At 48.5% G+C, this 26,395-nt stretch overlaps 14 protein-coding genes across 14 annotated transcripts; 7 read left to right on the forward strand and 7 right to left on the reverse strand.

Annotated features, from left to right (window-relative positions):
- Positions 1 to 132: 132 nt before the first annotated feature.
- Positions 133 to 994, reverse strand: N7519_005631 (uncharacterized protein; the record flags this gene model as incomplete). The annotated part of the gene is made up of 2 exons (XM_057292407.1): positions 133 to 846; positions 902 to 994. 2 exons carry the CDS (start codon positions 992 to 994, stop codon positions 133 to 135), a joined length of 807 nt encoding a protein of 268 aa, XP_057147218.1.
- An 864-nt stretch (positions 995 to 1,858) lies between these two features.
- N7519_005632 (3-deoxy-7-phosphoheptulonate synthase) lies at positions 1,859 to 3,104 on the forward strand (the record flags this gene model as incomplete). The annotated part of the gene is made up of 3 exons (XM_057292408.1): positions 1,859 to 1,901; positions 1,960 to 2,015; positions 2,109 to 3,104. 3 exons carry the CDS (start codon positions 1,859 to 1,861, stop codon positions 3,102 to 3,104), a joined length of 1,095 nt encoding a protein of 364 aa, XP_057147219.1.
- A 997-nt stretch (positions 3,105 to 4,101) lies between these two features.
- On the reverse strand, positions 4,102 to 5,045 carry N7519_005633 (cytochrome c oxidase assembly protein COX14; the record flags this gene model as incomplete). The annotated part of the gene is made up of 2 exons (XM_057292409.1): positions 4,102 to 4,592; positions 4,733 to 5,045. The coding sequence occupies 2 exons, from the start codon at positions 5,043 to 5,045 to the stop codon at positions 4,102 to 4,104; spliced, it is 804 nt and encodes a 267-aa protein (XP_057147220.1).
- Positions 5,046 to 5,570: 525 nt separating this feature from the next.
- On the forward strand, positions 5,571 to 6,428 carry N7519_005634 (DUF2458 domain-containing protein; the record flags this gene model as incomplete). Its single annotated transcript, XM_057292410.1, has 3 exons — positions 5,571 to 5,986; positions 6,056 to 6,095; positions 6,147 to 6,428. 3 exons carry the CDS (start codon positions 5,571 to 5,573, stop codon positions 6,426 to 6,428), a joined length of 738 nt encoding a protein of 245 aa, XP_057147221.1.
- A 1,585-nt stretch (positions 6,429 to 8,013) lies between these two features.
- On the forward strand, positions 8,014 to 9,793 carry N7519_005635 (fungal specific transcription factor domain-containing protein; the record flags this gene model as incomplete). Its single annotated transcript, XM_057292411.1, has 2 exons — positions 8,014 to 8,022; positions 8,183 to 9,793. 2 exons carry the CDS (start codon positions 8,014 to 8,016, stop codon positions 9,791 to 9,793), a joined length of 1,620 nt encoding a protein of 539 aa, XP_057147222.1.
- Positions 9,794 to 11,082: 1,289 nt separating this feature from the next.
- On the forward strand, positions 11,083 to 11,861 carry N7519_005636 (uncharacterized protein; the record flags this gene model as incomplete). The annotated part of the gene is made up of 3 exons (XM_057292412.1): positions 11,083 to 11,364; positions 11,438 to 11,696; positions 11,755 to 11,861. 3 exons carry the CDS (start codon positions 11,083 to 11,085, stop codon positions 11,859 to 11,861), a joined length of 648 nt encoding a protein of 215 aa, XP_057147223.1.
- A 629-nt stretch (positions 11,862 to 12,490) lies between these two features.
- Positions 12,491 to 13,496, forward strand: N7519_005637 (cytochrome b5 reductase family protein; the record flags this gene model as incomplete). Its single annotated transcript, XM_057292413.1, has 3 exons — positions 12,491 to 12,758; positions 12,818 to 12,895; positions 12,952 to 13,496. 3 exons carry the CDS (start codon positions 12,491 to 12,493, stop codon positions 13,494 to 13,496), a joined length of 891 nt encoding a protein of 296 aa, XP_057147224.1.
- A 558-nt stretch (positions 13,497 to 14,054) lies between these two features.
- On the forward strand, positions 14,055 to 14,747 carry N7519_005638 (F-box domain protein; the record flags this gene model as incomplete). Its single annotated transcript, XM_057292414.1, has 1 exon — positions 14,055 to 14,747. One exon carries the CDS (start codon positions 14,055 to 14,057, stop codon positions 14,745 to 14,747), a length of 693 nt encoding a protein of 230 aa, XP_057147225.1.
- Positions 14,748 to 15,784: 1,037 nt separating this feature from the next.
- On the reverse strand, positions 15,785 to 16,442 carry N7519_005639 (translationally-controlled tumor protein; the record flags this gene model as incomplete). Its single annotated transcript, XM_057292415.1, has 5 exons — positions 15,785 to 15,888; positions 15,942 to 16,019; positions 16,068 to 16,205; positions 16,260 to 16,374; positions 16,428 to 16,442. 5 exons carry the CDS (start codon positions 16,440 to 16,442, stop codon positions 15,785 to 15,787), a joined length of 450 nt encoding a protein of 149 aa, XP_057147226.1.
- A 1,334-nt stretch (positions 16,443 to 17,776) lies between these two features.
- N7519_005640 (uncharacterized protein) lies at positions 17,777 to 19,824 on the reverse strand (the record flags this gene model as incomplete). Its single annotated transcript, XM_057292416.1, has 4 exons — positions 17,777 to 18,077; positions 18,145 to 19,454; positions 19,516 to 19,680; positions 19,744 to 19,824. 4 exons carry the CDS (start codon positions 19,822 to 19,824, stop codon positions 17,777 to 17,779), a joined length of 1,857 nt encoding a protein of 618 aa, XP_057147227.1.
- A 1,005-nt stretch (positions 19,825 to 20,829) lies between these two features.
- On the reverse strand, positions 20,830 to 21,279 carry N7519_005641 (putative lipase; the record flags this gene model as incomplete). Its single annotated transcript, XM_057292417.1, has 1 exon — positions 20,830 to 21,279. One exon carries the CDS (start codon positions 21,277 to 21,279, stop codon positions 20,830 to 20,832), a length of 450 nt encoding a protein of 149 aa, XP_057147228.1.
- A 153-nt stretch (positions 21,280 to 21,432) lies between these two features.
- Positions 21,433 to 22,155, reverse strand: N7519_005642 (uncharacterized protein; the record flags this gene model as incomplete). The annotated part of the gene is made up of 1 exon (XM_057292418.1): positions 21,433 to 22,155. The coding sequence occupies one exon, from the start codon at positions 22,153 to 22,155 to the stop codon at positions 21,433 to 21,435; it is 723 nt and encodes a 240-aa protein (XP_057147229.1).
- Positions 22,156 to 22,805: 650 nt separating this feature from the next.
- Positions 22,806 to 23,123, reverse strand: N7519_005643 (uncharacterized protein; the record flags this gene model as incomplete). The annotated part of the gene is made up of 2 exons (XM_057292419.1): positions 22,806 to 22,961; positions 23,028 to 23,123. The coding sequence occupies 2 exons, from the start codon at positions 23,121 to 23,123 to the stop codon at positions 22,806 to 22,808; spliced, it is 252 nt and encodes an 83-aa protein (XP_057147230.1).
- A 1,403-nt stretch (positions 23,124 to 24,526) lies between these two features.
- On the forward strand, positions 24,527 to 26,161 carry N7519_005644 (putative hexokinase; the record flags this gene model as incomplete). Its single annotated transcript, XM_057292420.1, has 1 exon — positions 24,527 to 26,161. The coding sequence occupies one exon, from the start codon at positions 24,527 to 24,529 to the stop codon at positions 26,159 to 26,161; it is 1,635 nt and encodes a 544-aa protein (XP_057147231.1).
- Positions 26,162 to 26,395: the final 234 nt, after the last annotated feature.

Genomic DNA, 26,395 nt, shown 5'->3' on the forward strand with positions numbered 1-26,395 from the left:
TGAATTCAGTGGTTCAAGAAGCTAAATCCTAAAGCAGAGACAATGGAAACTGAACACGAGACCTTGAGCATCATTCATGTCATTCACAGGCATCAAGTCAAAGTCATTTCGTTCAATCGTGAGTTGGGCCAATCAACTAAAGATAATATGGTTGCGATGACCAGGAACCCGGTTGTGACACTGAGGGCAACCACGGCGAAATCCCATAATAAAGCGCGGCTTCTTGCGAGCTCTTCCATCGGGCCGGCCGAAGTACTGAACTCGAGTGCGCGTTCGAGGAGGGGGGAAAGATCGGGGGTCGAAGTGGAACGAACGAGGAGATCCCGAGGACTGCGAGTCCGAATCGGCCATAGAACTGTAGTCATACCAGGTCTGGGTAACCACAGCGAAGCCATCCTCGTTGACTGGACCGACGGTACGAGTGTATGGCAGTGGCCAGTTCACGTTCACGGTGTTGGATGCCCCGTTCTTGGGGGTGGAAAGACGAGGGTTAAACTTGACAATGGGCTGAGCTTTTTCTTGGGTGCCAGAAAAGAGGAATGGTCCCTGAGTAGGAGTGGCCTCGGATGGTTCGTTGATGTTCAGTGACTTGTTGAGCAGGGCGTGGGAGATTGGAGATGGCTGGCCAAGCTCTTGGACCAGGCGAGGAGACAGGTTATCGCCATTGACCAATTCGGTGGGTGCGGTCTTGAATGGTTCATTGATCTTCAACACGTTGCTAAACATCTTTCCTGGAATTGGCGAGGGCTGGCCAGTCACAAATGGAGACAGGTTATCCCCATTGGCCAGATGAGCCGGCATATCGGAGGAACCTTTGAGCTTGAGGGGGGCAGGGCGACAGACCCTCTGTCTTCAATTAGAGACTGGGATATAGACCTCTGGGATGGATAGTTGATATTACCTTTTCCTTTGAGTGCTCCAGGCCCTCAAGGGTTCTCTTGGAAGTAGACATCATTTCCTTGGTAGAGTACCCGGTAGAGTTCCAGGTAACCATGGAATGCAAGGGAATTGTTCGGGGAAAGAACGTGTCAGAAGAGAAGGAGCGTTGGAAGTAACAAGCAGATTATATAGTAGAGAAATATCTACATGTATGGGTGATCTATTCTACCATTATGAGAAGAACAATAAGAATTAGCTTAATTGAATTGTTCCATTCAGAGAATTATCTAAATGTAAATGAGCTTAATTAGCCCTCATTTAGTCGTCATTCATGTTCTATTGTTCTATTGTTCTGCTTCTATTGATCATTACCCGATTCGATCACCTCTATATGATACGTCCATAATACCATCTAACACATCTACCATTTGACTCGTCAATCACATAAGTACACAAAGAAATGGGGATTGGCCAGTATGATTTTGGAAGTACGGAGTACATGACATGATATGCAGAGTCAGCAGAGAGAGGCTGGTCCTGTCGGTGAAAAAGCAGTGGGACGTGTACTCCGTATAACATTTTGTGTGTGGTCATCCCCGGTCTGGTGATTGGATCTCTCATAATATGCAGAGCCAAGACAACTAGATCTCATTCCTCCGTACATGAGTACAGCTGAAAGATACAGAATGCAGTTTAGTTTAATGTTTAAAATCAATAATAAGCATAATAACTAAAAAAGATAAAAGTCTCCATAAATAGTATTCTGTACTCTTCAGTACATAAAAGCGTCCCTTGTCCCGTGAAATCTCTCGGCCCACTTTTGCCTCTTATTTTTTGTCCCTACTTTTCCCCTTGACACCCCCAAGTCTGTGAGTCATTTCCTGCCCGATTTAACCTGTGGGATTCTGGTCCAGAGGAATCTTCTTCTATAATCTTCTATATAATTTATACTAATCACCACTAGTGTCCCTTGAACATCATGCCTCTCATCAACACTACTGAAGTCAACGAGGACACTCGTGGTATGTGGCATTGTGCCCAGAGCCAATTGCGCGTGATACTGACGATCTTTGGTATTAGTCCTTGGATACGACCCATTGCTTTCGCCCAACTTCTTGCAGAATGAGATCCCCGCTGTGAGTCAACATTTTTTTTCTTCCTCACCCCGCTCTTTGCGGGGACATGGCAAAACTTCCAAGGGCACCAACTGACAGCAATTCTCTGTATAGCCTGCTCGTGCCATTGAAACAGTCCGCTCCGGTCGGAATCAAGCAGTTGAGATCATCGAGCAGCGCGATGACCGCCTGCTAGTCGTTGTCGGACCATGCTCCATCCACGACCCCGACACCGCACTCGAGTACGCCCGCCGGCTCAAGGAGCTTTCCGTAAAACTGGAGAAGGACATCTGTGTGATCATGCGCGCCTACCTGGAGAAGCCCCGCACAACGGTCGGCTGGAAGGGACTGATCAACGATCCCGACATCGATGAGACCTTCAACATCAACAAGGGTCTGCGCGTGTCCCGTAAGCTGTACACCGACCTGACCAGCACCGGACTGCCCATCGCCTCGGAGATGCTGGACACCATCTCCCCGCAGTACCTGGCCGATCTGATCTCACTAGGCGCGATCGGCGCCCGCACCACCGAGTCTCAGCTGCACCGCGAGCTCGCCTCAGGTCTGTCATTCCCCATCGGCTACAAGAACGGCACCGACGGCAACCTGACCGTCGCCGTGGACGCTATCGGCGCCGCCTCGCACCCCCACCGTTTCCTCGGTGTCACCAAGCAGGGTCTGGCTGCCATCACCAAGACCTCCGGCAACGAGCACGGCTTCGTCATCCTGCGCGGTGGCAACCGAGGCACCAACTATGACCGCGATAGCATCCGGACTGCCCGCGAGGCTCTGCGCTCCAAGAAGCAGCGTGAGGTCCTCATGGTCGATTGCTCGCACGGTAACTCCAACAAGAACCACCTTAACCAGCCCCTCGTCGCCAAGACGGTCTCTGATCAGCTCCGTGAGGGTGAGACTGGTATCATCGGTGTTATGATCGAGTCCAACATCTACGAGGGTAACCAGAAGGTTCCCCCCGAGGGACCCGAGGGTCTCCTCCGCGGTGTCAGCATCACTGATGCTTGCATCAACTGGGAGATGACGGTCGAGGTGCTCGAGGATCTCGCGGATGGTGTTCGTGCTCGTCGTGCTGCCCGGAAAGCGCAGCAGTAGAGGATTCTTCTTTCTCTAGATGATGCCCTTCTTGTCTCTGATTTTCACAGCCCTTCTTCTGCGGAGGGGAGGGAGAACGGGTCTGGCATAGATATATCGTTTCGGTGCCTGTTGTTTATTTTTCTCGGGTTTTCAGCGGTTTCCTTTGTACCTTTTTTTAACCTGCTTGTCCCTTGGGAAGCACCCTTGGGATTCATGTGTGATGTGTAGTTGATGTCAAAAAACATTTATGAGGGTTTTGCGTTTCGCTGGGACTGTTGAGGATTTAATTAGTATGAGTGGCTAAAAAGTTTAGGAATATGATTGAAGGCTGAATCTGCTTTATATATTTTTTTCAGGGTCTACCTTCTCTACTTATAAGAATCCTTTATTATTTTCTGCTCCACTGCATGCATGGGCCGTGTGTGGTTTGAAAGCCGCGGCAAAGCGCTTCTCCGGTGTTGGGAATGGGTCCCTCCCTCTTTGGGGATTAGTGCGCAAACTTAGGTTAGAAGAGTCAATTTCGGTGAAAATCGTTGTTAAGTGATCTACGAGGTAGTGGGGTGATATGAAATACCCTACATGTACTCCGTAGTATACATCATAGTAGGTTACATTGTAGATAAGATTGAAGATGGAATAGAAATGAGATAGAAGCAGATCTATGTACTGTACACGATATACATGGAAGCCCGCCCCGTCCACTCCCTTCGGAGTGCCAGGGAAGACTATACTGACTAGGAACACATTCCAGAAAGATAGAAGAAAACGCCGTAGACCCCCTGGGAGAATGGAAGCAGGCCACGAGAAAAGATCGCGGCTTGCTATGCAAGAGAAAAAAAGTATTGCAGATGGCTAGAAGTGAAGATCGACGGAGAGATGGGTCCAGGTTATGTCCGCTGGTAGATGATGAAACCAGATCAGCATTGCATCCGACGATAGGTTAGGTATTATTCCAACCCAACTAATCCGTCCTTCTTTCTTTTTGTTTGCTTCAAGGACCCAAAATGACACGCATCTACCGCCCCGTCAACCAGCTAGTCCAGCTTGATGTCTTGGTCTTCGCAGCTTGTTCCACATTCTCAGCCAGCACATCCAACTGACCGGGCAAAGGAGCGCTGGTCTTCTCCGCAGCAGTATCCAGAGCTTGCTTAGCCTGCACAGCCTCCATAACACTGCCCCGGGGCTTGTCGGCATCCTCTACGACTGACGCGGATGTTGGTGCAGTATTGGCACCGGTGTCTTCCATGTTCAGCTTCTCGAAGAGGAATCGCTTTGCCTTAGCCCAGGGCCTCTGTGCCTTTTCCTCCTCACGCTTCTGCTTTATAATGGCACCGATCCTCTCCTTCTTCAGGAGCTCTTCCTGCTCGGTAGTTGCGGTACCGTTGGCGCAGGCGATCTCGGCCTCCTTGAGAGTCGCGAGTTCCTTTTCGATCCAAAGCGTGCGTTGGCGGCGGTTATAGAGCGTAAGCGAGATCATTGAGTAAACTGTAAGAACACCGCAGACACCTAGTATAATCCATAAGGATTAGTATAAGTCCTGTAGGGGTCAAGTGGGGGGATTCCGTTCGTTGTCATCGCTGACTCGGACTTCGATCGTATGTGGTGTTGCTGGTGTTGTGTTCATATTCCACGGGCAGGAAACATACCGGACGCGGCAATCAATGAATAAACCATTCCCTTGTGCGCTTTATTGGCAAATTTCCGCCCAGTCTCAATCCATCGATCGGCACCGCTTCCAGCTGCCTGTGCCTTCCGGGCAGCCCGTGCCTGTGCTCGCAGTCGTTCCACCTTCTCCTTGGGTGTTTCCGGTTGGCCATTCGGGCCGAGTTGCTGTGGTGATGACTTTGTGCTGGACTTCTTCTTCCCAAAGTCTGGGGCCTGGTACGCGCCTGCGGTCTTTGAGTTGGCGTAAGGGCCGGTGGCCGTGAACCGCGTTGCGTCCGCGGCGGATCGGGACATGGTGGGAGTTCCCGGTTTCGGGGGGAGACCTCAAGGTAGGGATTGAGAATAAAATTAATATTACTGGAGATTGGCCGGAGGCAATTGGAGGGCCGTGGTGGGGTGATGGAGCTGGAGGCAGTTGATTAACCGGGGGATTTGCAGGTTGAAGGTAAATTTTCAGCACGGGAGATGTGCCAAGACATTCAAAACAGCTTCAACTGATAATCACTTTCATCTTCTTTTAGTCTTTTCTGCCCTCTCATTTTGAGAGAATTTGTAATTTATATGCTATCAATAAATTATGCCACTTATCCTTTGCAAGAATTGATTTTCTTGCTAATTACACCCTTTCCCTGTCGTTGCTCTGCATATGTATCCTTCGTCGACGGTCTCTGGAATACTTGACATCTACATCGATCTTCACTTGCCACTCTCAATCTTTATTTATGAATTAAGACTCTGAGGGCCAACATATTGATTAGCGACTTTTGAAACGATATTCACATCTCCCGAGATCCCATCGGAAGGTACTACTCTTTCAATATGGGAGACGGCACCTACAATCCCTCGGACCTGAACTCAGTCCTCAGCACCTTGTCTAGTCTAGCTTCTCAGGGTCAGGGCAGCTCTAACCAGCATAAATCCACGCACGACCATCCGCCAAGAATCACATCGTCTCAACCCAAGCCCTCAAATGATCCACGACCGCCGCAGCCAAGGATAACGAGACCATCCACCACTTCTACTTCTACTTCTGACTCGTCGACTATCACAACTTGGCCTGCAGCACTAAAACATGTGATGCGCACCGTGGGTCAAAACGAAGAGACTCAAGCGCGCATCCGCGGTGTGATCCGAAGTCAACACCGTCATGAACAACAATGGTTCGACGCCCGTGAGGCATTACTGAAGCAGCAGCAGGGTCGGCCTGAGAAACAAAGGGAGCTAGATGCAGTTCTGTGGGTTTATCTCTTTGCTACTGCTCAGCAGTGTTTTTCTATTGACTGACACTAACGCTGAATAAAAAGGAGGTCAATCGGTGCCCCTGTAAAAGAGGAAGATGGCTCGGTATGTTCTCAATGCTTCTTTTAGTTATTAGCTCTGACTGATTGTCGTTAGACCGAAAAAGAGTTTGCCGCAGAGATTGCCGCCTATGATGCAAAGGTTCATAGGGCAGCCGTGCAAATGGCAGATGCCGTCATTGCCGAATTGCGCGGTCTGGGTATTCCATTCTTTACTCTTCGGAAGGACTTGGTTCAAGATACCCCATCCAGTGCAGAAGGCTTACAGCCAAGGAGCCAGACCGAATCCGCTGGAACCGTCTCATCGCCAATTTCTAAGTCTGAGCTTGTGAAGTTGCAGCAACGCATGTTGGAATTGCTGGAGGATCTGTGCAGGTAGTGAGACACCTAGGTAGTCCTCAGCATCCGTGATATATCTTCAATTTCTATCCCCCTTATTGTGAAATAGAGGGTTCGTGAAGGTGGTCGAGAATGATTGAATGGCCACGGAATTTCTTTGGGAATATATACAAAAGTTCTTCCTTGAAACCTGTATGCGTGCAGGTACTAAGTCTAATCAGAATCGGAAAGGTTCCAAGATTCTGGGCTCCTTCCCTTTTAGTCCACGGATCAAAACTTGTCCAGTTCCTTCCTCGCCTTGGGTATAAATACCTGCCCCCTCCCACTTTCCTCCTTCTTTTTCTCTTCTTTCTTCAACACCCCAGGCCCACATTGCACATCGTGGTCCTGTACGTTTAGTCTCCTGTTGGATCTTTGCTGCGGTCCAGGTTAGTCTGAAACTAGATTGGGGCCTTGGCCCTAGTCTAATGGCACGAAGCATGTCGCAGCCTGGTAGGACCATATTCCACTCTGAGACCTCTGTGGATACAGACTGTACTTTCCTGGGGTCTCCATTGATCCTGAGGGAGCTGAACACCGTGCTCTTTGAGCCAATTTTTGGAACTTGTCTTACAGAGATAGCTCTCTGTTGTCTGAAGATTCTTTTTTCTGAGGGCACTTTGTTTCGTTAAGGTTCCACTTCCATTCACGTCGTGGGCCGTTACAAATTATGTTCTAGTAGCAATGAGACCACAATAACCTGACGATCTTGATCTTATGAACTGCTGCTGACATTTCTAGGTCAAACCATGCGCACAATTCACCCCCAACGAAGCTAATATCATCGAGTAGAACATGAGAACATGACCCGTGACTGAAGGATCCTCTGAATCACAAGCAGCAAAAATATTCAAAATCTCACTCTCCCTCTTTGGCACATAACTCCCGCCACCTCTATCCACTCCTCAAAACTGAACAGCTGCGCCGAGGCGATGTTACCGACTGTCGCATCGCGGCCCATGTACATATATACTGAGCAGTACTCTAAGCCGGGAGGTGATTAACCCGAGCCTAGATATTAGTGTGAGGCTTAAGGTGCCTTAAACCCTGGGATATGGTGCTGCCGCTGTTTCTTACTGCTGTGTATACTGATATTGTAGGTGGGCTATACTGGAGGCAAAGCGGGACCCCAGGACTTCCTTACAGGTAATTCTCCTGGACTAGTCGAGCAGGTTAGGGAAGTTAAGCCCTCGGGTCTGAGTATACATTGTACTATTTGTTAGCTTATCCATGGAGAAGTGTAGATTTCATTAGCGCCGGGCCATGCACAACGTTGTAGAGCAAGAGTAATGGGTTCATCTTTGCATGTGTCCTATATTACCTATGCTAGAACAGTCTTAATACATAAAATAAACACTCTTAATAATTAATAAATTTACATCGATTTTTCTTTGATCTGGAACTCGTCGGAATGCCTCGGCCGACCGCCCGCCAAACGCCGATAGGCCCGGGGATTGAAACGTCAACCCTTCATTCTATCATGTTAGCATGACTCCAACAAGGTCAACAAAAACAAGCGGTCTGGCCTCATTGGCCTGTACCGAGTGCAGAAAGCAGCATCTCAAATGTGACGCTAGTAAACCATCATGTTCGCGGTGTGTTCAAAACGGATTGCTCTGTCAATATCTACCCTCCCGACGGGGCGGACGCAGGAAATCACGACTTGAGAGTCCATATCAACGCCACCCGCAAACCCTTGTCACTGTCAGTTCCCCCTATTCATCTTCCTAGTTTTTTTAACTAAATCAATTCTAGACCCGATATCAGTCTGCAGTTCCTGTTTTGCCAATAGCCCCTGTGCAGACCACACCAGAAAATCCCTCGGCGCAGGCAGGTACGCAGACAGGACTCGATATCCCCACTGAGCCAGTCTCATGGCCAGCGATACTTTCAGGAAATGCTCCTGTTCAGCAAACTGTCGAACCAGCAAGCAAACTTTCGCTTCATGATGAGCGCCTGCCTCGATTGTACTATGAGAATTTCCATGTCGCCCATCCAATTTTGGTTCCCATCTCCTTGTATCATGATCGCAACTACCCTCACTTCTTACAGCTAGCTGTGCATTTTGTGGGCTCTCATTATATTGCATCTGTTCCAAGCCAGCCATACAAGGAACAGGTTGTTGCTGAGCTGAAGACAAACCCTGATCGCTCGGCTTCCATGGTCCAGGCTTGGCTACTATATTCCCTTGCACTGTACGCCCGCGATGAATGGACAGAGGCACAAGATGCCCTTTCTCATAGCATTGATATTGCTTTGGAAATTGGCATGAACCGTTTGTCATTCGCTTCATCCGCAAACCCCGAAAAATCCCCTGAAGCCGAAAGCTTGCGACGAACATGGTGGGAACTATACGTCACCGATATATTTATGGCGGTCCCGCTCAAAATCACGACATTTCGATGTAGCGCTGTGGCGCCGGAGGTGGCCTTGCCCTGCGAAGAGTCAGCATATAATTGTGCGGGTGATATCCCAAAACCACGTATGATGATCGAGTTCAAGCGGAGGATACTCGCGGCAGAGGATACTGTCTTTTCATCCTTCAGCTACCGCATCGAGGCCACGACAATATTATGCCGGGTCCTTGTCCTGAACCGACTACGCGACTGTCACCGCGATCATCTCCAAGCGGTTGAAAATGCACTAGTGAGCTGGATCAACCACCTACCGCCCAAAAAGCTCGACATTGTTGATTCATACGGCAACGTAGACGAAATGATGTTTCAAGCGCATTTGACAATATCCTACGCCGCCATGCTCCTACACCTACCCCGAAGCGACCTTCCATCTGTATTGTCCCAGTCCCAACCAGATGATCGCTTCTGGCCTCGTCTGACAGGCCAGCTCTCACCAACATTCAGCCGTCTAGTCCATAGCATCAAAGCAACAGAGGCCTCCAGGCGGATCTCAGATTCCATATCTGTTTGTCCAAACGTCTCGAAGCACACACCCTTTATCATCCCGGCCTTGACCCTCTGCGGACTCATCCAGCTCGCCACCTCCACCAGCCACTCCGAGGAGTGTTTCGACCACCACTGCAACCGTGTCACACTCATTCTAGGCTGTCTCAAGAGCACCCAGCGGACGTGGAAACTGGCCGAGTCCCTATATCATGCTCTTCGATCATCTGCAGCGGAAGTCTTATCGGATTCGATGGAAAAATGGAATGCAGAACCGCTACATCGACTCACCCCGGCAGCCACAACGCCTAATGATCAAGAAGGACCCAGCTCCAATGCCAATCCCGCCCCAGTTATGCCAGACGGGCATGATTTCATGCCACCGGAGTTCTCCCTGGGATTCATCGATCCGACCTGTTACAATGCTTCGTTTTTCAGCGCGATTCCCGAGTTTGATATTAATTAGATCGGTTATACCCGGGAGGCAGGATATTATGCGAGAAAGACCTTATTATCTTGATGTCATTTTTACCTAACAGTTTCTGGGGTAAACATCAGCTGGACTCGCCTTGCAGAAAGATACGCATTAGGTCTCGGGCTTCAATTAACTAAATGCTAAAGATACGCAATAATGATAGGGGTTCAACCATGGATTCTTAGTTTCGTGGACATGTCAAACGCCGATTGATTGGGGTTGAGTCGCCGACCATCGATCCGATATTTGATTGGTCCGTTGAACTCCGGTGTTTCATTGGGGAGCCATCAAGACCATGTGCGACAACCGGGCATTTCTTGTGTATAGAAATAAACATGCCTGATCATATATAAAGACTGGCTTGCCGAAGTAACATCGGTGTCGCAAATAGTATCAATTAAACGTATTACATATTCTGTCCGGTGTTCTACCCGAAAGGAGTTCGTGTTCTACCGTAAAAAGTCCCATAGTACGTATAAAATCTCATTCGCTTTGCACTCACACAATGATACATCGGGAGATAAGGACAGGATACTCACCGACTATTCCTTCGTCGGGTCTGCCTTGCTCGAATATCCGGTGATAACCGTCTATGAGTTCACATTCGCAGTTAATGACATAGGGATTGATTCTTAAGTTGTTCGCCGATGAATTGATCTCCAAAGTCACAATAGTATGTACGTCTGCTGGACTACGGCTCTTACATCATGAATCACACGAGAGCACCCGGTGGTTGAACTGCAGCTGCATGCCTATTGCGTTGGATGTTCTCGTTATGGCGTTATATGTGTTAATTTCAACTCGCCGCGGTCTTTTTGATTGGAATTTCAGGACTTGAGAGATATTAAAGAAATCTATTCAAGAACCTAAAACGAGCCTGAAAATCCCTAGATTGTTTCGATTCAATCCCTGTTGGGGAATACCCAAGGCTGTAATGTGTGTGAATAGAGCCGGATTTTAAAGAAATTTAAAACATTCTAGCATTCTCAACACCTCCTCCCTTTTTGTTCAACATGGATTATTCGTCAAGATGTATGGGTATGTTCAGGCCTCTGGGTATTCTCAGACGAGACTCTAATCAGTCTGGGGTGTTGGAATGCAAGGCGTTGGATGAATCGGCGATTGAGATCCCCGTTTTTGTGATTGACATCGCACGAGCGAGAATCCAGGGGAATCAAATACGAATTGATTCCGAAGATATAACTCATCCATGGATCCTCTTTCTAACTCCTCATCACCTTCCAAGAATATCTCCTTTCAACATCAAACCCTCCGCAACAATGCCTGCTGTCGTTCCCTTACTCCCGCTTGGCACTAGCCTATCACTAGGCAACAAGAACTACAAACCCCAGTACAGCCTAGATGATCTCGTACAAGATATCAAGATCTATCTAGGCGAGAGCGGCGGTATTTCCTCCGCAGATGTGGACAACGAATACCTGATCTCGCTGGCACAGAAGTATATCTCTGATCCGAACGACTGGGCCCGCTTTTTCTACAACGACACTAGCAAGAATTACACCCGTAATGCTATTGAAAACATTAACCAGAAAGCAAATATCGTGAGTTCTATTCCAATCCTAGCTAGTTCCTGTCAACATTGAAGCCCGAGAATTAGAAACTAACTCATCCCAGCTCCTCCTCGTATGGAACCCCGGGAAAGGTTCCCCCGTCCACGACCACGCAAATGCACACTGCATCATGAAGATCTTAGCTGGAACGCTACAAGAGACTATTTACAACGTCCCCGATCAAGACTCCGATCTTGCTGGTCCGTTGGAAATCAAGTCTGATACGAGGCATACCATGAACGACGTCGCCTATATTTCGGATGATATCGGGCTACATCGCGTTTATAACCCGAGTAGTGACCAAGTTGCTGTCTCTCTTCACTGTAAGTGCTGATCACAAGATTGAAATTGGATTTGAGTATTAATGTGTTTCATTTCTAGTATATACCCCTCCTAATGCTGCCGACTATGGATATAATATTTACAACGAGGTGACGGGCAAGGCGAGCTTTGTACCACAAGCTCAAGCCGTTCCCCAGAAAGAATGAGGATATCAGAGACGAAGCAAGCTGATGGCCTGGCTCGATTTGCTATCAATGTTTTTCCTTTTTCCTTTTTTTTTTTGAATGCGCCATTAGCCTGTCAGATATAATGATTATTCCATTTTGCTCGGCGCTGGCGCTGAGGTGTTTGTTGATTTACTCGAGATTATGAAGTCATTTGATATTTCAAAACAAATTGACCAAAGTCCAATAGATGGCCAGTTACTGAATTGATAGTCTTTTCATCATCTGGACTACAGACCTGGGAGCCTCATATGATCCACTCTTATAAAAGCCGGTTCCGGATCCCGATAGGAATGGGTCCACTGACAATTCATATTCCCAAGTATCCTTTGTATGGGTAAGTCATACAAAATATATCTTCTTCATCGATCTGAAAATCTATCTGGTGGGGCGCAACACCTTATGGTGTTGAATCATATGTTGTACGGAGGAGATTGTCTCATGTCGGGGGTCGGTGGTCGGGGGCTCATCCTCCGTGATTTCTACGGGTTTTGCGGGCTTTGGACAGGCCTCGGGGTTCGGACTCTGGTGAACAGTGAACGGCGTAACTAAATTGGAGATTATATTAACCCGTAGGAATAATGCAATAATCCAGAGATTTGCTTTTCAACATGTTCGCCATGTCCAGAACTCGTCTCCCCCAGTCCATCACAGGAAGGTCGGCCGCGGCCGTTACTTTACTAGGCGTTGGAGCTTATTTTGCCCAATCGCGTCTTATATCAACTGCCAATGCAGAGTCAAACGAGCCTCCCAAAGTCTTCTCAGGATTTGGATTTACCACCTTGCGTCTGCAAAGCACGAAAGATATAAACCACAACACGAAACGCCTCGTCTTCGAGTTTCCAGACCAGAACGCCACAAGCGGATTGTCATTAACTTGTACGGACCCGAATTATACACCAACTTCCTATTAAAGCATATATACTAACATGCTGCAGCGGCGCTCCTCACCATATCCCGTCCTGAAGGGCGCTGGTTCCCCGTACTACGCCCATACACACCCATCAGCGATCTAAGTATGAGCAGTAACCCCAAGCCCGGACATAACGATATACTAACAAAAGAACACCAGACCAAGAAGGCCAGATCGAGCTCATGGTCAAAAAATACCCCAACGGCAAAGCGAGCTCCCACATCCACTCCCTCGTCCCAGGAGACACCCTCACATTCGCAGCGGCAATCAAAGGACACGCCTGGACACCGAACCAATCTCCGCAGATCTACCTCATAGCAGGCGGCGCCGGTATCACACCAGTCTACCAGCTGGCGCAGGGTATTCTCAATAATCCAGCCGACAAAACTAAAATCAACCTCGTGTTCGGTGTCAATACCGAGCAGGACCTGCTTCTACGGGAAGAGCTGGAGAGCTTTAAGACGCGCTTCCCGGATCGCTTTGACTATGTCTACACAGTTAGTCATCCGCAGGGACAGCATGATGGGTTCAAGAAGGGATATGTTACTGAGGAGCTGTTGCGGGATGTTGTGAGAGCCGATGGCGATACGAAGGTCTTTGTTTGTGGACCTCCTGCTATGGAGGATTCGTTGGTTGGAACGAGATCCCAAGCGGGTATTTTGACTCGACTTGGGTTTGCGAAGGATCAGATTGTCAGATTTTAGTTGTCTTCGTGTTTATGTATCTCATGTATTATACTCCATATTGGCCTAAGGGTCCATGCTTTGCTCTTGACGGTTAGCATATGATAAGAAACTGGAGATAGATCCTAGAATAAAACAAAAGAAAAATATTTATCAGATAGTCATCATTCCAGAGATATATGCCTCTTGAACAAGAGAATAGGTCCCAAGTCCCAGTCCCTCTTCTACTTCGCGAGAACTGATACTTATATTTAATCCATTTAGACCTGGTTCAACTGCAGGGCCCTATTGCCTTCCATGTTGGAAAAACATATGCTTATAAGCCCTAGTCATATGCCGAGCTAACTCCAAGCTGGTTAGTCTGTAGGAATGCTCTGCGATTGAATGGTATATTACGAATGTGACCAGGGCGTTTTGTACCGCCATATATTATCACAGGCCCAAAGTACTACCCCGCTCAAGATGGCCTCAAACCCAAGTATCCTGACCAAACTCAGAAACCTTGGAATAACCCACGCCCACTTGTACTTGCGGCTCTTAGCTCTCGAAAGGGATCTACATACAATAAGCACTGCTATAATGTCGCAAGCCTCGACCATCTGTGATCTCCCAACCGAAATCCTACTCATAATAGCCCACCATCTTGATGCGTTCAGTCTCATCTGGCTGCAACGTTCCTGCCAGCTCTTTCGTGGAACAATACCGTCTCCTACTCACCTGGAGTTGATAGAGGCGGAAACTACTCAATTCGGGTTTCAGAACGATTTATACGCCTGTCGGGATTGTCTTCGATTGCGACCCAGAGCAAAATTTGCGGATAATATGGTGAAAAGGAAAAAGGCCAAGCTGAGACACAATGCGACAGAAAGGTGGTGTGTTGACTGTGGTCTCAACCCGCGCCCAGGCACCAATAGATACACCGTCGGCAATATCATCACCATTTTGGAGGAAACATATGTTATCTGCTTAGAATGTCGAGAATTCAGAGAGGGCGTCTCAGAAAACGGGAAACCATTAGCTGTGTGCCGAGTCTGTCGGCGATTTACGAGGGCAATCGAGGAGCGTGCGGAGGCTGACAGAGCACGGCGAGAAAGGGCCAGACTGCGAGCTGAACAGGCTGAACGAAGAGCCAGAAGACGTGAGGTGTGGGGCTCAGCTTCCGATAGCGATGAGATAATCCCGCCGAGTCCTACATGGAGTGAAGAGTATATGGAGATGGTCCAGGCCGAAGCTGCTATGTACATGAACAGCCCCGGTGCTGGGTCCGATTGAACAAACCTTGATAAAACTGGAAGCTGCGTTGGGGTTAGTTGAAAGGAGAACCCGTGGACAATTTCGAGACTTCCTTAAGACCCTGGCTATCTTCCAAGGTGGATGCACAGGACATCGATAGGCTCTCACACACAAATCGTATAATTTATGCCTAATCCAAGTTTGCTTTAGAGAAGCACGTTAGTGTCTCCATAACCCAGACATGGAAGGCAATAAAGGTACTTACTGTATTCCGGCATACTCCGTACATATGTACGAATTAAGCCCAACGCATAGATCCGTTCTGGATCCGCACCAGTGCGAATAATGACGCGGCCTCCAGATTTAGGGCCACTCGTCGTCACCCTCACACGCCGCCCCATCTGTTTCATTTTATTGGCTCTTATTTCTGATTTAGTTGTATACGCAGGTGTACTCCGTACGCGTCTATCCAAGCTTATTTTCCTCACCTGCTCCGCCGCGTTTCTAGTTCGCACGGAGGACGATCATGTACCAGCGATGTGGACATTGGACAAAGAACAAGGTATCAAGATGACACGTAACTAAACTTGAGGTCCACACTATATACAATGGCATGGATTTCGTAAAATCAAACGAAGTGAACCGGAGGGTATCTCTCAGGTTATCTCGTATTCTGGGCCATAATAGAACCCCCCTAAGCTGCAGGTGTAGGAAGCTGAAGTTGATTTTAGGATCATGGCTAACCCAATTGTGAGTCGATGCCTGTGGAGAGGAAAGATTAGATTTAAGTGATTTTCTTAAGCACATATATATAGAGGTCCGGGAAGGAAGACTTTTGAAGTATAGTACCTATGGAGAACATGGCGTTGATAGCAAATGAAGCAGCTCGGAAGATCCCGCCCCAGGCGAGTCAAAAAGGGTAGTTTGTCTCGTCCTGTTAGTGGTATAGGATCATTCCGAAGGTGAAAACATAAACAATGATCCGTGAACCTAATAAAGTATATAAAAGCTAATCTGGATGGAGTATGCATGCAACTAGTGCGACCGTTCCATATGGTGCACTGTCGTCAGATATTTTAACAATCAACTACGTGCAGTCCATCCTTCCAGAAAGTAAAGAATGGGGCACCATCCTCACGGTAGCTGAAAAGAGCAACCATACCGTCGACGTTCATACTTTCTCCAGTATAAAATTCGTAGTCTTTAAAATTACTGACGATTTTCTTTGCATACCCGACACATTCTTCTCAAACTCTTGGACCCTGCCGGGATCTGTTTCCCAAAGATAGCTTTCGATGGCTTTCATGTAAACTGTAATACTGTTAGTAGTTTATCCTAGTACTGATAAGGAGGACATACTCTTTAAGTAAGCCAGATAATCTCTCTTGTCAAAGGAAGTAGGTTGTAGCCGGAATGCATCAATAACATCAATGACCTGAATGATGCCATCTTCCAGCCCCTCTTCCGCTTCTTCGGCGGAAGGATTAGCGCCAATATCTAAGTACCGTATTAAAAGTTTGTTTGTAAGGATAGATTATGGTGAATACGCACCAACATCAACGCCCTGGCGGGTTTGTATATATTTGCAGTCTACTTCGTAGACAACATCATCCACTTCTCTTATAGGGTAACTGTCCGAGAGCATCTGGTCACCGGAGATGACATCCTCCACGTTATTGGTTAGCCGGTCTTCAAGATTCGAACATGTGGTGAACTTACAGAGAAGACGAGCATGACGAACACGGCGTAGACAGGCTTGATGGGATGGGTAACAGGTATTTGGGAAGAATATTATTCGGTGGTCTGTAAAACAGAGCATGTACTGTCCAAAAACTGAGAAGAAGAGGAAGAAGAAGAAGAAGAAGAAGAAAGAAAGAAAAAGTGAGAGATCTAGGATCTCGAGGCACCCCTCATCCAAAATCTGCAAGATTGACGCTCGGATTAGTTGGATAAGCTGTTATCAAATTGAGACAGAGAGATGGCACGTTTTATAACCTCAATATCTGACACCCGACACGGCTGAGGAACTCTCATGGCCAGCGCCCGAAGAACCCCCCCCCGAACCAGTGCTAACCATTTGTCATTACTGCATATTCTATCACACTATGGGTCCACTCTGCCAACTGCTCAACTGCGCTAGAATATGCACCTTCATCACATGGAGTCAATATGGTACGCTTACAGACCGCAGAGCATTTTTGCCGCGACATGTCTCATTGTGCTGCTGTGCATATTGTACGAGCTACATGCTCCGCGTACCCTCAGTCATGGTGTCGTGGCCCCAATCAATGGTCCAAGTTTCCCTTAGCTATCACGCCCCATCTGCATCTTGGACTGGTCATACGTAGGTGATCTTTAGCCGATAGACCATCCAAAGTGGAGAGCCAAGAGATGCTGGCTCTATGGGTAGGAAGAAGAGTGGCGCTTCAGTCACTACATGTTTGAGCATGGTATAAATTATTCTTATTGAAGGGGAAGGGACATCGGAAATTCTCTCCCGTCGATCAGCTCAAAGGCCAACTGTCCTGCCCAGGCGCGATGGTTCCATGGTTGCCTACAGCTGCCCAAGACAAATCAATAAACAGAAGAAAAGAACACTGATTAGGTCCCGTCGCAATGATCGCATCTATCACGGGCTCAGAATGGTAGATGACAACGAACTGATATTGCTATCTGTGATATTACACGGAATGAAAAGAGAAATGCACAGAGGTCAGCCCGAGTACCAAGGGAAAACGAAAACAGTATGTAAAATAATCCATAAAAACGAGAAACGTTACTCGAGCGTAGCCTGAGGATATATGTACATGGCAAGAACGGAATGAAAATAACGCCGGATTGGGGGGTATGATATGCATGAAACGATCATGACCAGAATGATATGTACCAAATGGCCTCAGCTAACCCTCTCTTTTTCTTTTTGTTCCTTTCGCGGTCCTTGGGTGTGCAAAGCACAAGCCCGGTCTAGTAATGTTCGCAGATAAAGATTCGAAACAATGCAATGCGAAATGGGACAAGATCTAGTGCTAATCATGCAAGATTAGAAGCGACAAAAGACGTCAAAACATTCAAGGCCGCTGGTTGGAAGTCAGGTGAATTTCTTCCACGGGGAGACCCTCCTCAGAGGGGACGTGTTGATAGCGGCTGATACGGCGGGCACGGAGGTACCGCCAGAGGGCGAATCCAGCTCCGCCCAAAGTACCCGTTAAAAGGATGAATATGAGAAGAGCGCCAACTCCACGGACGACATCGTAGGCCTTGTAGACGGCCTTGGCGACCTCCTTCGCGTCGGCGTATTGGGCGCCTGAGCGATTGCCGGAGCCAGTGGAGGTACTGCCGTTGATCAATTCGGCCGCTTCGCCGTTGGTGCTGTCAGCAGAAGACGTCGAATCCACGTTATCGTTGGCAGCGACGATGATGGAAGGGTCATCAGGACTGAGGGCCGGAGCCAGAACCGGCCCAGCCGGCCGCTTTCCAGTCGGGCGGGGTGCCAGTGCGCATGATTTCAGAAGTGTGCATGACATTGCCCTCGGCATCGATGGCCTCTGCGGAAACAAAGTCCATGAAGCCATCGGCGATGAACATGGTCTCGAAGTCGGTTTTTTTGGTGGTGCCGATGAGTACGGAATCACCGTGGTCGTAGGACTTCGCGTAGAACTTCCACTGGACGACATCGGTCGCGCCGTTCCAGCTGACGTGGATGATAGTCGTCATGTCCTCGTCGCGGGTGCCGTAGACGGATGCGACTAGGTCCGGAGGCGCAGTGGGGCGACCAGTGAACTCGCCCTTATAAGAGCGGTAGGTTGAGTACCGGTCTGATGAAAACTGGGCAGTCATTAGAAGATCGCCGTTCGATGCATGCTCGCTGGAGTAACCGCGTTCGCTCCATCCGATAAAGACGTTGCCGTTAGGAAGGGCTTGAGCGCTACCGCGGAGTCGGGTTAGACCACTATCGGGGCGATTAATTCGCTTAATCACCTTGGCGGTCATGGGGACAACACCCGTGTCTAGCTCAACGAACAAAACGGAGGAGATATTCTCGTCATTGCCACGCTCGTCGGACGCATTGTTTAGGAACGAGAGAACGTGGTGAGTGCCGTTTGACGAGACAAACTTGACATCGTGCTGCTTGGAGAAGGTGAAGTCCTGCTCAAAGTCGCTCCCCGTTCCACCCAAGCGCCACACGATGTTTCCATCCCGGCCAGAAATCAAGTAAATGGTATTGGTGAACCGCATTGAGATCAGGTAGTCACCGGCCTCATTCTTGTCGACTGCATTGATATGTACGTAATCCCAACCGGGCGATCCAGCTGGGGCGTCCGAGGCGTGGAACATGTTCGACTCGGGTAGAGCAATATTACCGAGTGAATCCCACTGGACCAGAACCTCGCTGGTTTCGACATCCACCTCGACAAACCCACCAACCGTGACCCAACTCTCTTCCGTTGGGCGTCCGAATTCGGCTAGGTTGATGGGCTGGGAACGATATGTGCAGGCCAAGGCAGTCTTTCCACCGTCCATAATGTTGAATTCGTGCATGTTGAAATCGTGAACATCGCTGAGAGCCTGGACCTCTTTTTCCACTTCGTAATGGCTGTTTACAATCGCACCATGGCCCTTCTTGGAATCGTCGTATTCCCATCCAACAATGAAGGATAGATGAGGGTCATCGTCGATGTTGTACACTGGCTTGAAATCGAAGACATTATGATTGTCATACAAGGGTGCTCCAGCCCAGATAAGGACCTGTTACGCCAGAAGCCAGTCAGCTGGTCCTTTGTGACCGGGTTTTGGGGCCACGACATACGCCATTGTCATCGTAAATGTAGGGTCCGACTTGGTATTGCTGATATTTCAGGGTGGGTTGATCTGGGGAGATTTTCCCATATGGTGCAACGAACCAGTATCCGGGGGCCAGCCGCTCGCGGTCGTAGTGTTCAACCTCCCATTTTAAGGCTCGGACCTCAGGTAGCTGGCTGGCTATTAGGACAATATTCCCAAAAAATAATAATAATAATTCAAAAGTTCAACCCACCGTCACAAAAGACATCAAGTCCGAGTCATGACGCTCTGCAACGGCATTACCCGAGAACAGGAGTAATGCAGCCCAAAACATGATGGTTGACTCTTAAAGAATGGCTAGGAAGAGTCAATCTTCCTGAAATATAATAAAACAAAAGTAAAAAGGGAATGGATGGGGAGCGAAGAAGATCGCTACATAAGAGCCGGCGCTAAACACAAAACATTCAAACGGTCGTCAGTGGCATGAGTACGGAGTAAAGAAGGTGGAGACGACAGGCAATTAAGAGGATATAAAATCCATCTACTCCGAAATTAAAATTAAGATTAGAAGAGAAAGCGAAGCCGAAGCGCAAGAAGAAGTCAAAGAGAAGAGAAAGTCCTCTCCACCTGGAGCCGAGCAACGTAATGAAATGTCTTGGCATTTGCTTCGAGTGGAGAACTCATTCGCCGTTGGCCCTATAAAGTCAACAGGGCTGCATCTCGTTCCCACAGCGGAGTTGTTCTCCTCTCGTATATTCTTTTCCGACGTGGAAATAGATACGGAGTACTCCGTATGGAGTATCTTATTTAGTCTCTGTCCAGGAAAATATCACTGATGGCGTGGCCTGCATGTCGTAGTCGGTCTACTTACTTTGCCTTAAATGCCATGGGGATTTTCTCCGTTTTAACCGATTGGACTGACAGGGGATCGTCCAGGGGGCTTGGCATTCTATCCCAACATGGTCAAGGATACGTCGAGTTGTCAGGGGTTTCTCCTATTTCCGCTCCATCAGAGTTGATGATCGGCAGATCCTTATATCAGAGACTCTATCCGAGTATTTACCCTCTTCCAGTTCACCTTTGACTTTAAGCCGTGAAATATACCTTAACCCACGAACCATTTTTTAAAATTTTTCTTCACGAAGAAAAGTTAATGCTGTGCTTTGTTCTCTGTCTTCTATGTTAGTCCCGAAGACGCGTACTCCTTGATGGGTGGCTCGGGTGGCTCGGCCAGGGCATGAGGCAAAGCACTTCCGCACCCGCGATACGCAACAAGCTCTCAGTTCCAAACAGATTCTTCATCTGTAGGGCTGGCGGCATTGCCTGCCGACACACATGCTCAAGATCGAGCCAGGATAGATCCGTCATGCCCATCATGCGTGATTACATCATTGGCCAGCACCCGCGCAAGGGGGTTGTACAAGGCGCCCTCATGAGTATGAACTCGGCCAGCGGGTTTCGCAGCGTTGGAGCTGGACATTACTGACGCGGACGCCGCGCATATCGCCCAATACAGCCGAGGCGTTGGGCTATTAACGGGCTGGACGATTTCGCCGAAGGCCGAGTCGGCCGTTGTGGGCACGTAGGTGGATTCGCCTCTATCTGGGCCCAATGCGCGATGCCGGAAAGAGAAATGAAGAATGTCAGTATACGGTATTTCGGCATCTTCGATGTTTATATACAAGGAAAAGAAAGCAAGTGAATTTTCAATTGTCGCACCTTCCCTCTTCTCGTGACTTCCCGAACTTGGCGCAATGGTTGACTCACTACAGTAAACTTGAGCGGCCATGGTTTTCTTAGTGGAAAGAATAGAATCCCTTGGAATTTAGGGCAAATACTATATTTCCGTTAATATGACCTTGTCCACGTCGAGCTACCCCTACCTACAACACGAAAACTGTTGCAACAAGCCAAAGACTGTTAATCTTCAACCCCACCCAAATCAAACCTCCTCAATATCAAACCGCATCTGTATGTAGGGAATATAACGACCTCCCCAAGTCACAACCCTCGCAATGCGTCTCATTCCTCGCGGGTAAGCCCCTAGAACCAAATATACCACACCTTTCGCAAGCCTCGTACCCAGCAGAGCCTGATACTCAGCGGTATTCTCCTCCCAGACACGCAGCCTATCATCTGGCCAACCAAGACCATTCGCTGCGACATAGAGACTCTTCTGCACAAACAGCATAGTCTCCGGGTTAATAATATTACACTGGAAAACATACTTCAGGTCCTCGGTCGGGTGCTCATCTTGGTAAACGGCCTGCGCTATTTGCGCCCAATATGCCGAGTCAGGCCGGAAGCTATCCATGGCGAAAATTACGCCTGGCCCTGTTTGTAACGTGTAGTCATTCACCCAGTACTGTCCGCGCGATATTCCCGCCTTCGATAGTACGATCTTGCGGTAGAGCTTTTCTCCCGAAAGCCCCAGTTCGACGGTTTCTTCGTAGATTTGGTCGGGTGGAACGTGTCGTTTTTGGTGTCGGATTTCCCATCTGGATTCTGTCATATTTTGCATTGTGAGCTGTGAGGGGGTGATTGGACAGTTTTGGTTGGGGTCCCTTATCCATGAAGCTCTCAGGGCCCCTGCTGTTTGGAGTCTGCCATACTTCAATGGTGGGGCCTGTTCTCCCGGTGGTTGGGCAGTAATAGCGTCAGACATGACTAGTAAGTGGAGAGTGTGTTAAAATGCTTGATTGAAAACTGCACTCCCAGGGGTTTGGAATTGGCATCTGCCGTTGAACGTGGGATGGGGTGGAAGAGGGAATGGTGCACTGATGCATCATTGATATACCTTTTTTCGACCTATAGCTAAGACAACATATGCCAGCTCTGGAATCTGGCCACAAAAGAAAACGGATAGAACAATGGGGATTAGACGTCACTAGTGGGAGCTGAAAGACACTCATCAAAGGAACGGCGAGATAATGTAGACAACATTGTCTTCAGACATAAAGGTATCTCGGATGTGCGATAATTTGACGGGTCAAAGATGCGGACAAAGGCATTGTTGACAGAGACTAGAAGAATGGACGATATGAGATCGGCTTATAACTAGTCGATTGAGCATTGGATATCAACATCCATGGATGGTAAGACATCGTGGCTCATTGTTGTTCTAGGGGCCCTACGTATCGAGAAACCCTGTAATCTCTGCGTACAAGGCGTTAACGGTGCAAGGTCTATTCTTTTTATGCGAACCACATATTCCTATTCACTCAAGAATGCCCTTTCGTTTTGCTTTGTTACAGTGTTCGGATAGTGAGCGACTCGGTGGCCATGTTGATCGGCGTAGATGACCTACAAGATGCATTAGTTAAGAAGATCGAGGACAACGATCCGGAGAACCATGGGAATGATGATCAAGAATAACGAAAAGCATTGTCTCGCTGATGTCGGACTTGCCTTGGGGTAGCTGCGCACACCCTCACGTTGGGCACTGGCTTCATCCTTGACGATTGTTTGGACCTGCTGAGTGGTCAATCCATGCCGGACTCTAGCAAAGATGAAAGTTTATGGATGCAGGAATCCTACCTTGCCCTCATGTGACCCGCCTCTAAACGTGGTGTTGACAAAGTCACCTTCATTGATATCGTTGCCTTGCTTGTCCTGTATCTCCTCGACAGACATGATCCCGATCTCATTTAGACCCGATAACGGTAAGAATACCTATCGAACTTGTCCGTCGCCAGGTCGCCTCTTGTCTTTTTGATTTACCTAGATAGGTATGATGTGATATTTGCAACATAGGTGACGTCATGGTAGTTTACTGGAACATCGCCAGCAAAGTAGGATTACGGAGATTTGAAACGAGAGGGAATGTTGATCCATTTGAAGGGTATCATCGTGATCAATAATGGCAGGTGGTTGACACCGGGGAGGATAATGGACAGATAATGGACAGCATATTCAACGCTACACGGTTGATGAGGCTCAAAGGGAGGACCCTATTACCTGCACAGGGTGACAGGGGCAAAGTCTATGTGGATACACCAAAGTATCAGATACACTATGATTCTACAGTTCTATAGCAATATAGAGCTAAAAGGAGAAGCATATCCGAGAGATAAGATGCAACACAGAATAGAATGCCCTTATATTAGATCGGAGAACATGTTTCAGATTCCAAGACAAGAAAATAAAATAAAGATGTTTTTCTAAGGGGGAAAGTAAAAGAGAGGTGAGTTAAGTAGAAGATTTAGTTCCACATGTAACCGTCCCCCCAGTTGGGCCGACTACCACCGTTGCACTCAAGGGGGTCATTGAGTATGTATGGGTACATTGGGAATGTGCTCGGTATTATATTCTGTTCTTATATTCTAAATGATTTGGAGTATTATTCTATCTAAGGAATATATTAGATCTGGACTGTATAACTATCTATCAACACTATTAGGCTATTAACACTGCTACACTACTAGTATGCAGGTTCTATAAAGTAATACATATACAACAGCACATGTAACTCCACTCCACCCATTACTACAGGTGCGGTGTATGTTGTATATGGGATATAAACTGTATATAAATGGTATGGTATGAGAATGGCCTTTTTAATGACTTTTAATGACTTTTATGATGTGACTGTACAATTATCCAAAAGCAATAACCTCCGTAGATTTATTCCCGTCACCTGCACAACATCGACATAAATTACCGTTACGGTACCATACCCATGCACATTGCGACATCGCAAGGGCTTTCCCCCAGTTGCACTCGCGGTGACACTGTCAACTCAAGAATGGGCCAATGTTGATCCATGCTTAGGGTCAACACCCTTCTTTTCCTTCTCTTCTCTTCTTCTCTCTCCTTTTCGCTTTCTCCGGGTGGGGAATTACTGCTTCACTCCCACCGATCCACTCAAGACACAACTCCAGTGGGAGTGTCACATCGGCTTGCACCCCCCCAAAAACCTTAGGTTATAACTTCAGATCTTTCTTCTTTTATCTCATCTGCTCCATGATCATTCACACTTGAACATAGTGAACTTCGATCCTGGTTCCGCGACCAACCCTCTCCTCCCTTCCTCGACTATGTCGGCACCACTGGTCAAGGTGCTACACCGATTGCAACAGTTATTCCATAACGTGGTCGCCGCCCTCGAAACCATGATCCTATTCCCCTCATTGTTCCGCGGCCTCTCGCGACGCCGCCAAAAGACTTTCCTCGGTGTCCATTGGAAACGCCGCAGCCTCGATGACTTCGCCGAGGAAGTGGAGACCTCGTGTTCGACGCCGCTGTCAACGCGCAACATGGTCGATATGTCCGAGAAAATACGCGCACAGTTCCGGGAATGTTTACAGAACAGCCCATGCTGCATGCTTCCATCCTATGATACCGCGCTTCCGGCTGGCTCGGAAAAGGGCACATATCTGGCATTGGACGTGGGCGGGTCGACGTTTCGCGTAGCTTTGATTGAATTGAATGGCCGGGATGAGGAAGTGCGCATCTTGAAAGTATCATCTGTACACATTGACGAACAACTCAAGATGCTGGAAGGAACACAATTTTTTGATTGGATGGCAGGCCAGATCGAGACCATGCTGGGGGAAGTTGGGACAGACTACGGGCGTGGTGATGTACCGCTGGCGATGGGGTTGTCCTGGTCTTTCCCCATTGAACAAACGTCGCACAGCAGCGGGTTGGTGATCCACATGGGTAAAGGATTCAAGGCCTCCAATGGCACGGTAGGCCAGGAACTGGGTGATCTCCTTATCCAGTCATGCCGCAAGCGCAATTTGAACGTAGAGGTTGCTGCTATCGTGAATGACAGCTCGGCGGCTCTACTGTCGCGTGCCTACGTCGACCCCAAGACCCGCATGTCTCTCATTTTGGGTACCGGTACCAACATGGCGATCCACTTCCCGGTGCACGAGATTGGTATGTCCAAGTTCGGTGTCCGTCCGGAGGGCTGGTTCGACCATGCCAAGCATGTTCTCATCAACACCGAAATGAGTATGTTTGGTGGAGGCGTACTGCCTATGACACGGTGGGATGACATACTGAACCGCGCCCATCTGCGCCCAGACTATCAGCCGCTCGAGTACATGATCACAGGTCGTTACTTGGGCGAGATTGTGCGTCTTATCATCGTCGAGGCAACCGAGACCACCCGCCTCTTCGGTGGCGAGCTACCACACTCCATGCGTGAACCCTATACCTTCGACACAAGCATCGTCGCCTGCCTCGAGGACGACTCCTCTGCCTCCCTTTCTACCTCCGCCGCTCTCCTACAAAAGCACCATACCTTCCACACCCAACCCTCCGTCGAAGACCTGCGATTCCTGCGCCGCATCTCTCAGACAGTCTCCCGCCGTGCCGCTGGATACCTGGCGACAGCCATCCACAGCATGTGGTGCCTCCGTAACGAGGTGGAATTCCCTGCAACTCCCTCCACCACCGACTCCCTCATTAAGGAATCACCCGAAATCACCGTCATCGAGAGCGGAGACTCCGATAAGAGCCTTTCCATCGCCTGCGACGGTGCCGTCATCAACAAGTATCCTGGCTTCCGTGCTGCCTGCCAGAACTATCTCGATCAATTGACCGAGGAAACATATCCGGGCGCCGGATGCTCCATCCGTCTTAACCCGGCGCCTGAAAGCGCCATTCTCGGCGCGGCAGTCGCAGTGGCTGTGTCTGTTGCTGAGAACTCCACTCAGCTGTAAATCTGCTACTTAACATGAGTGATGCATGAACGCTATGCGGAGCATAGATCTCTGGCTGTCTCTTTCGTTGTTATTTTCTTTTTACCATGTCCATCGGTCCATCGCCGCATGATATGTGATGGGTTTCTGTCTGGGCCTTTTTGTTTTCTCATCTGCATGGGCATTCCCGGATGGGAGTTGTGGAGAGAGCGTTTTTCTTTGTTCGCCTTTCAACTGTCAAATCGTTTAGCATCA

Source organism: Penicillium mononematosum (genome assembly GCF_028829835.1).
Source record: "Penicillium mononematosum strain IBT 11891 chromosome Unknown utg000003l:1.0-8172316.0:1.0-8177699.0, whole genome shotgun sequence".
Classification (NCBI taxonomy): Eukaryota; Fungi; Ascomycota; class Eurotiomycetes; order Eurotiales; family Aspergillaceae; genus Penicillium; species Penicillium mononematosum.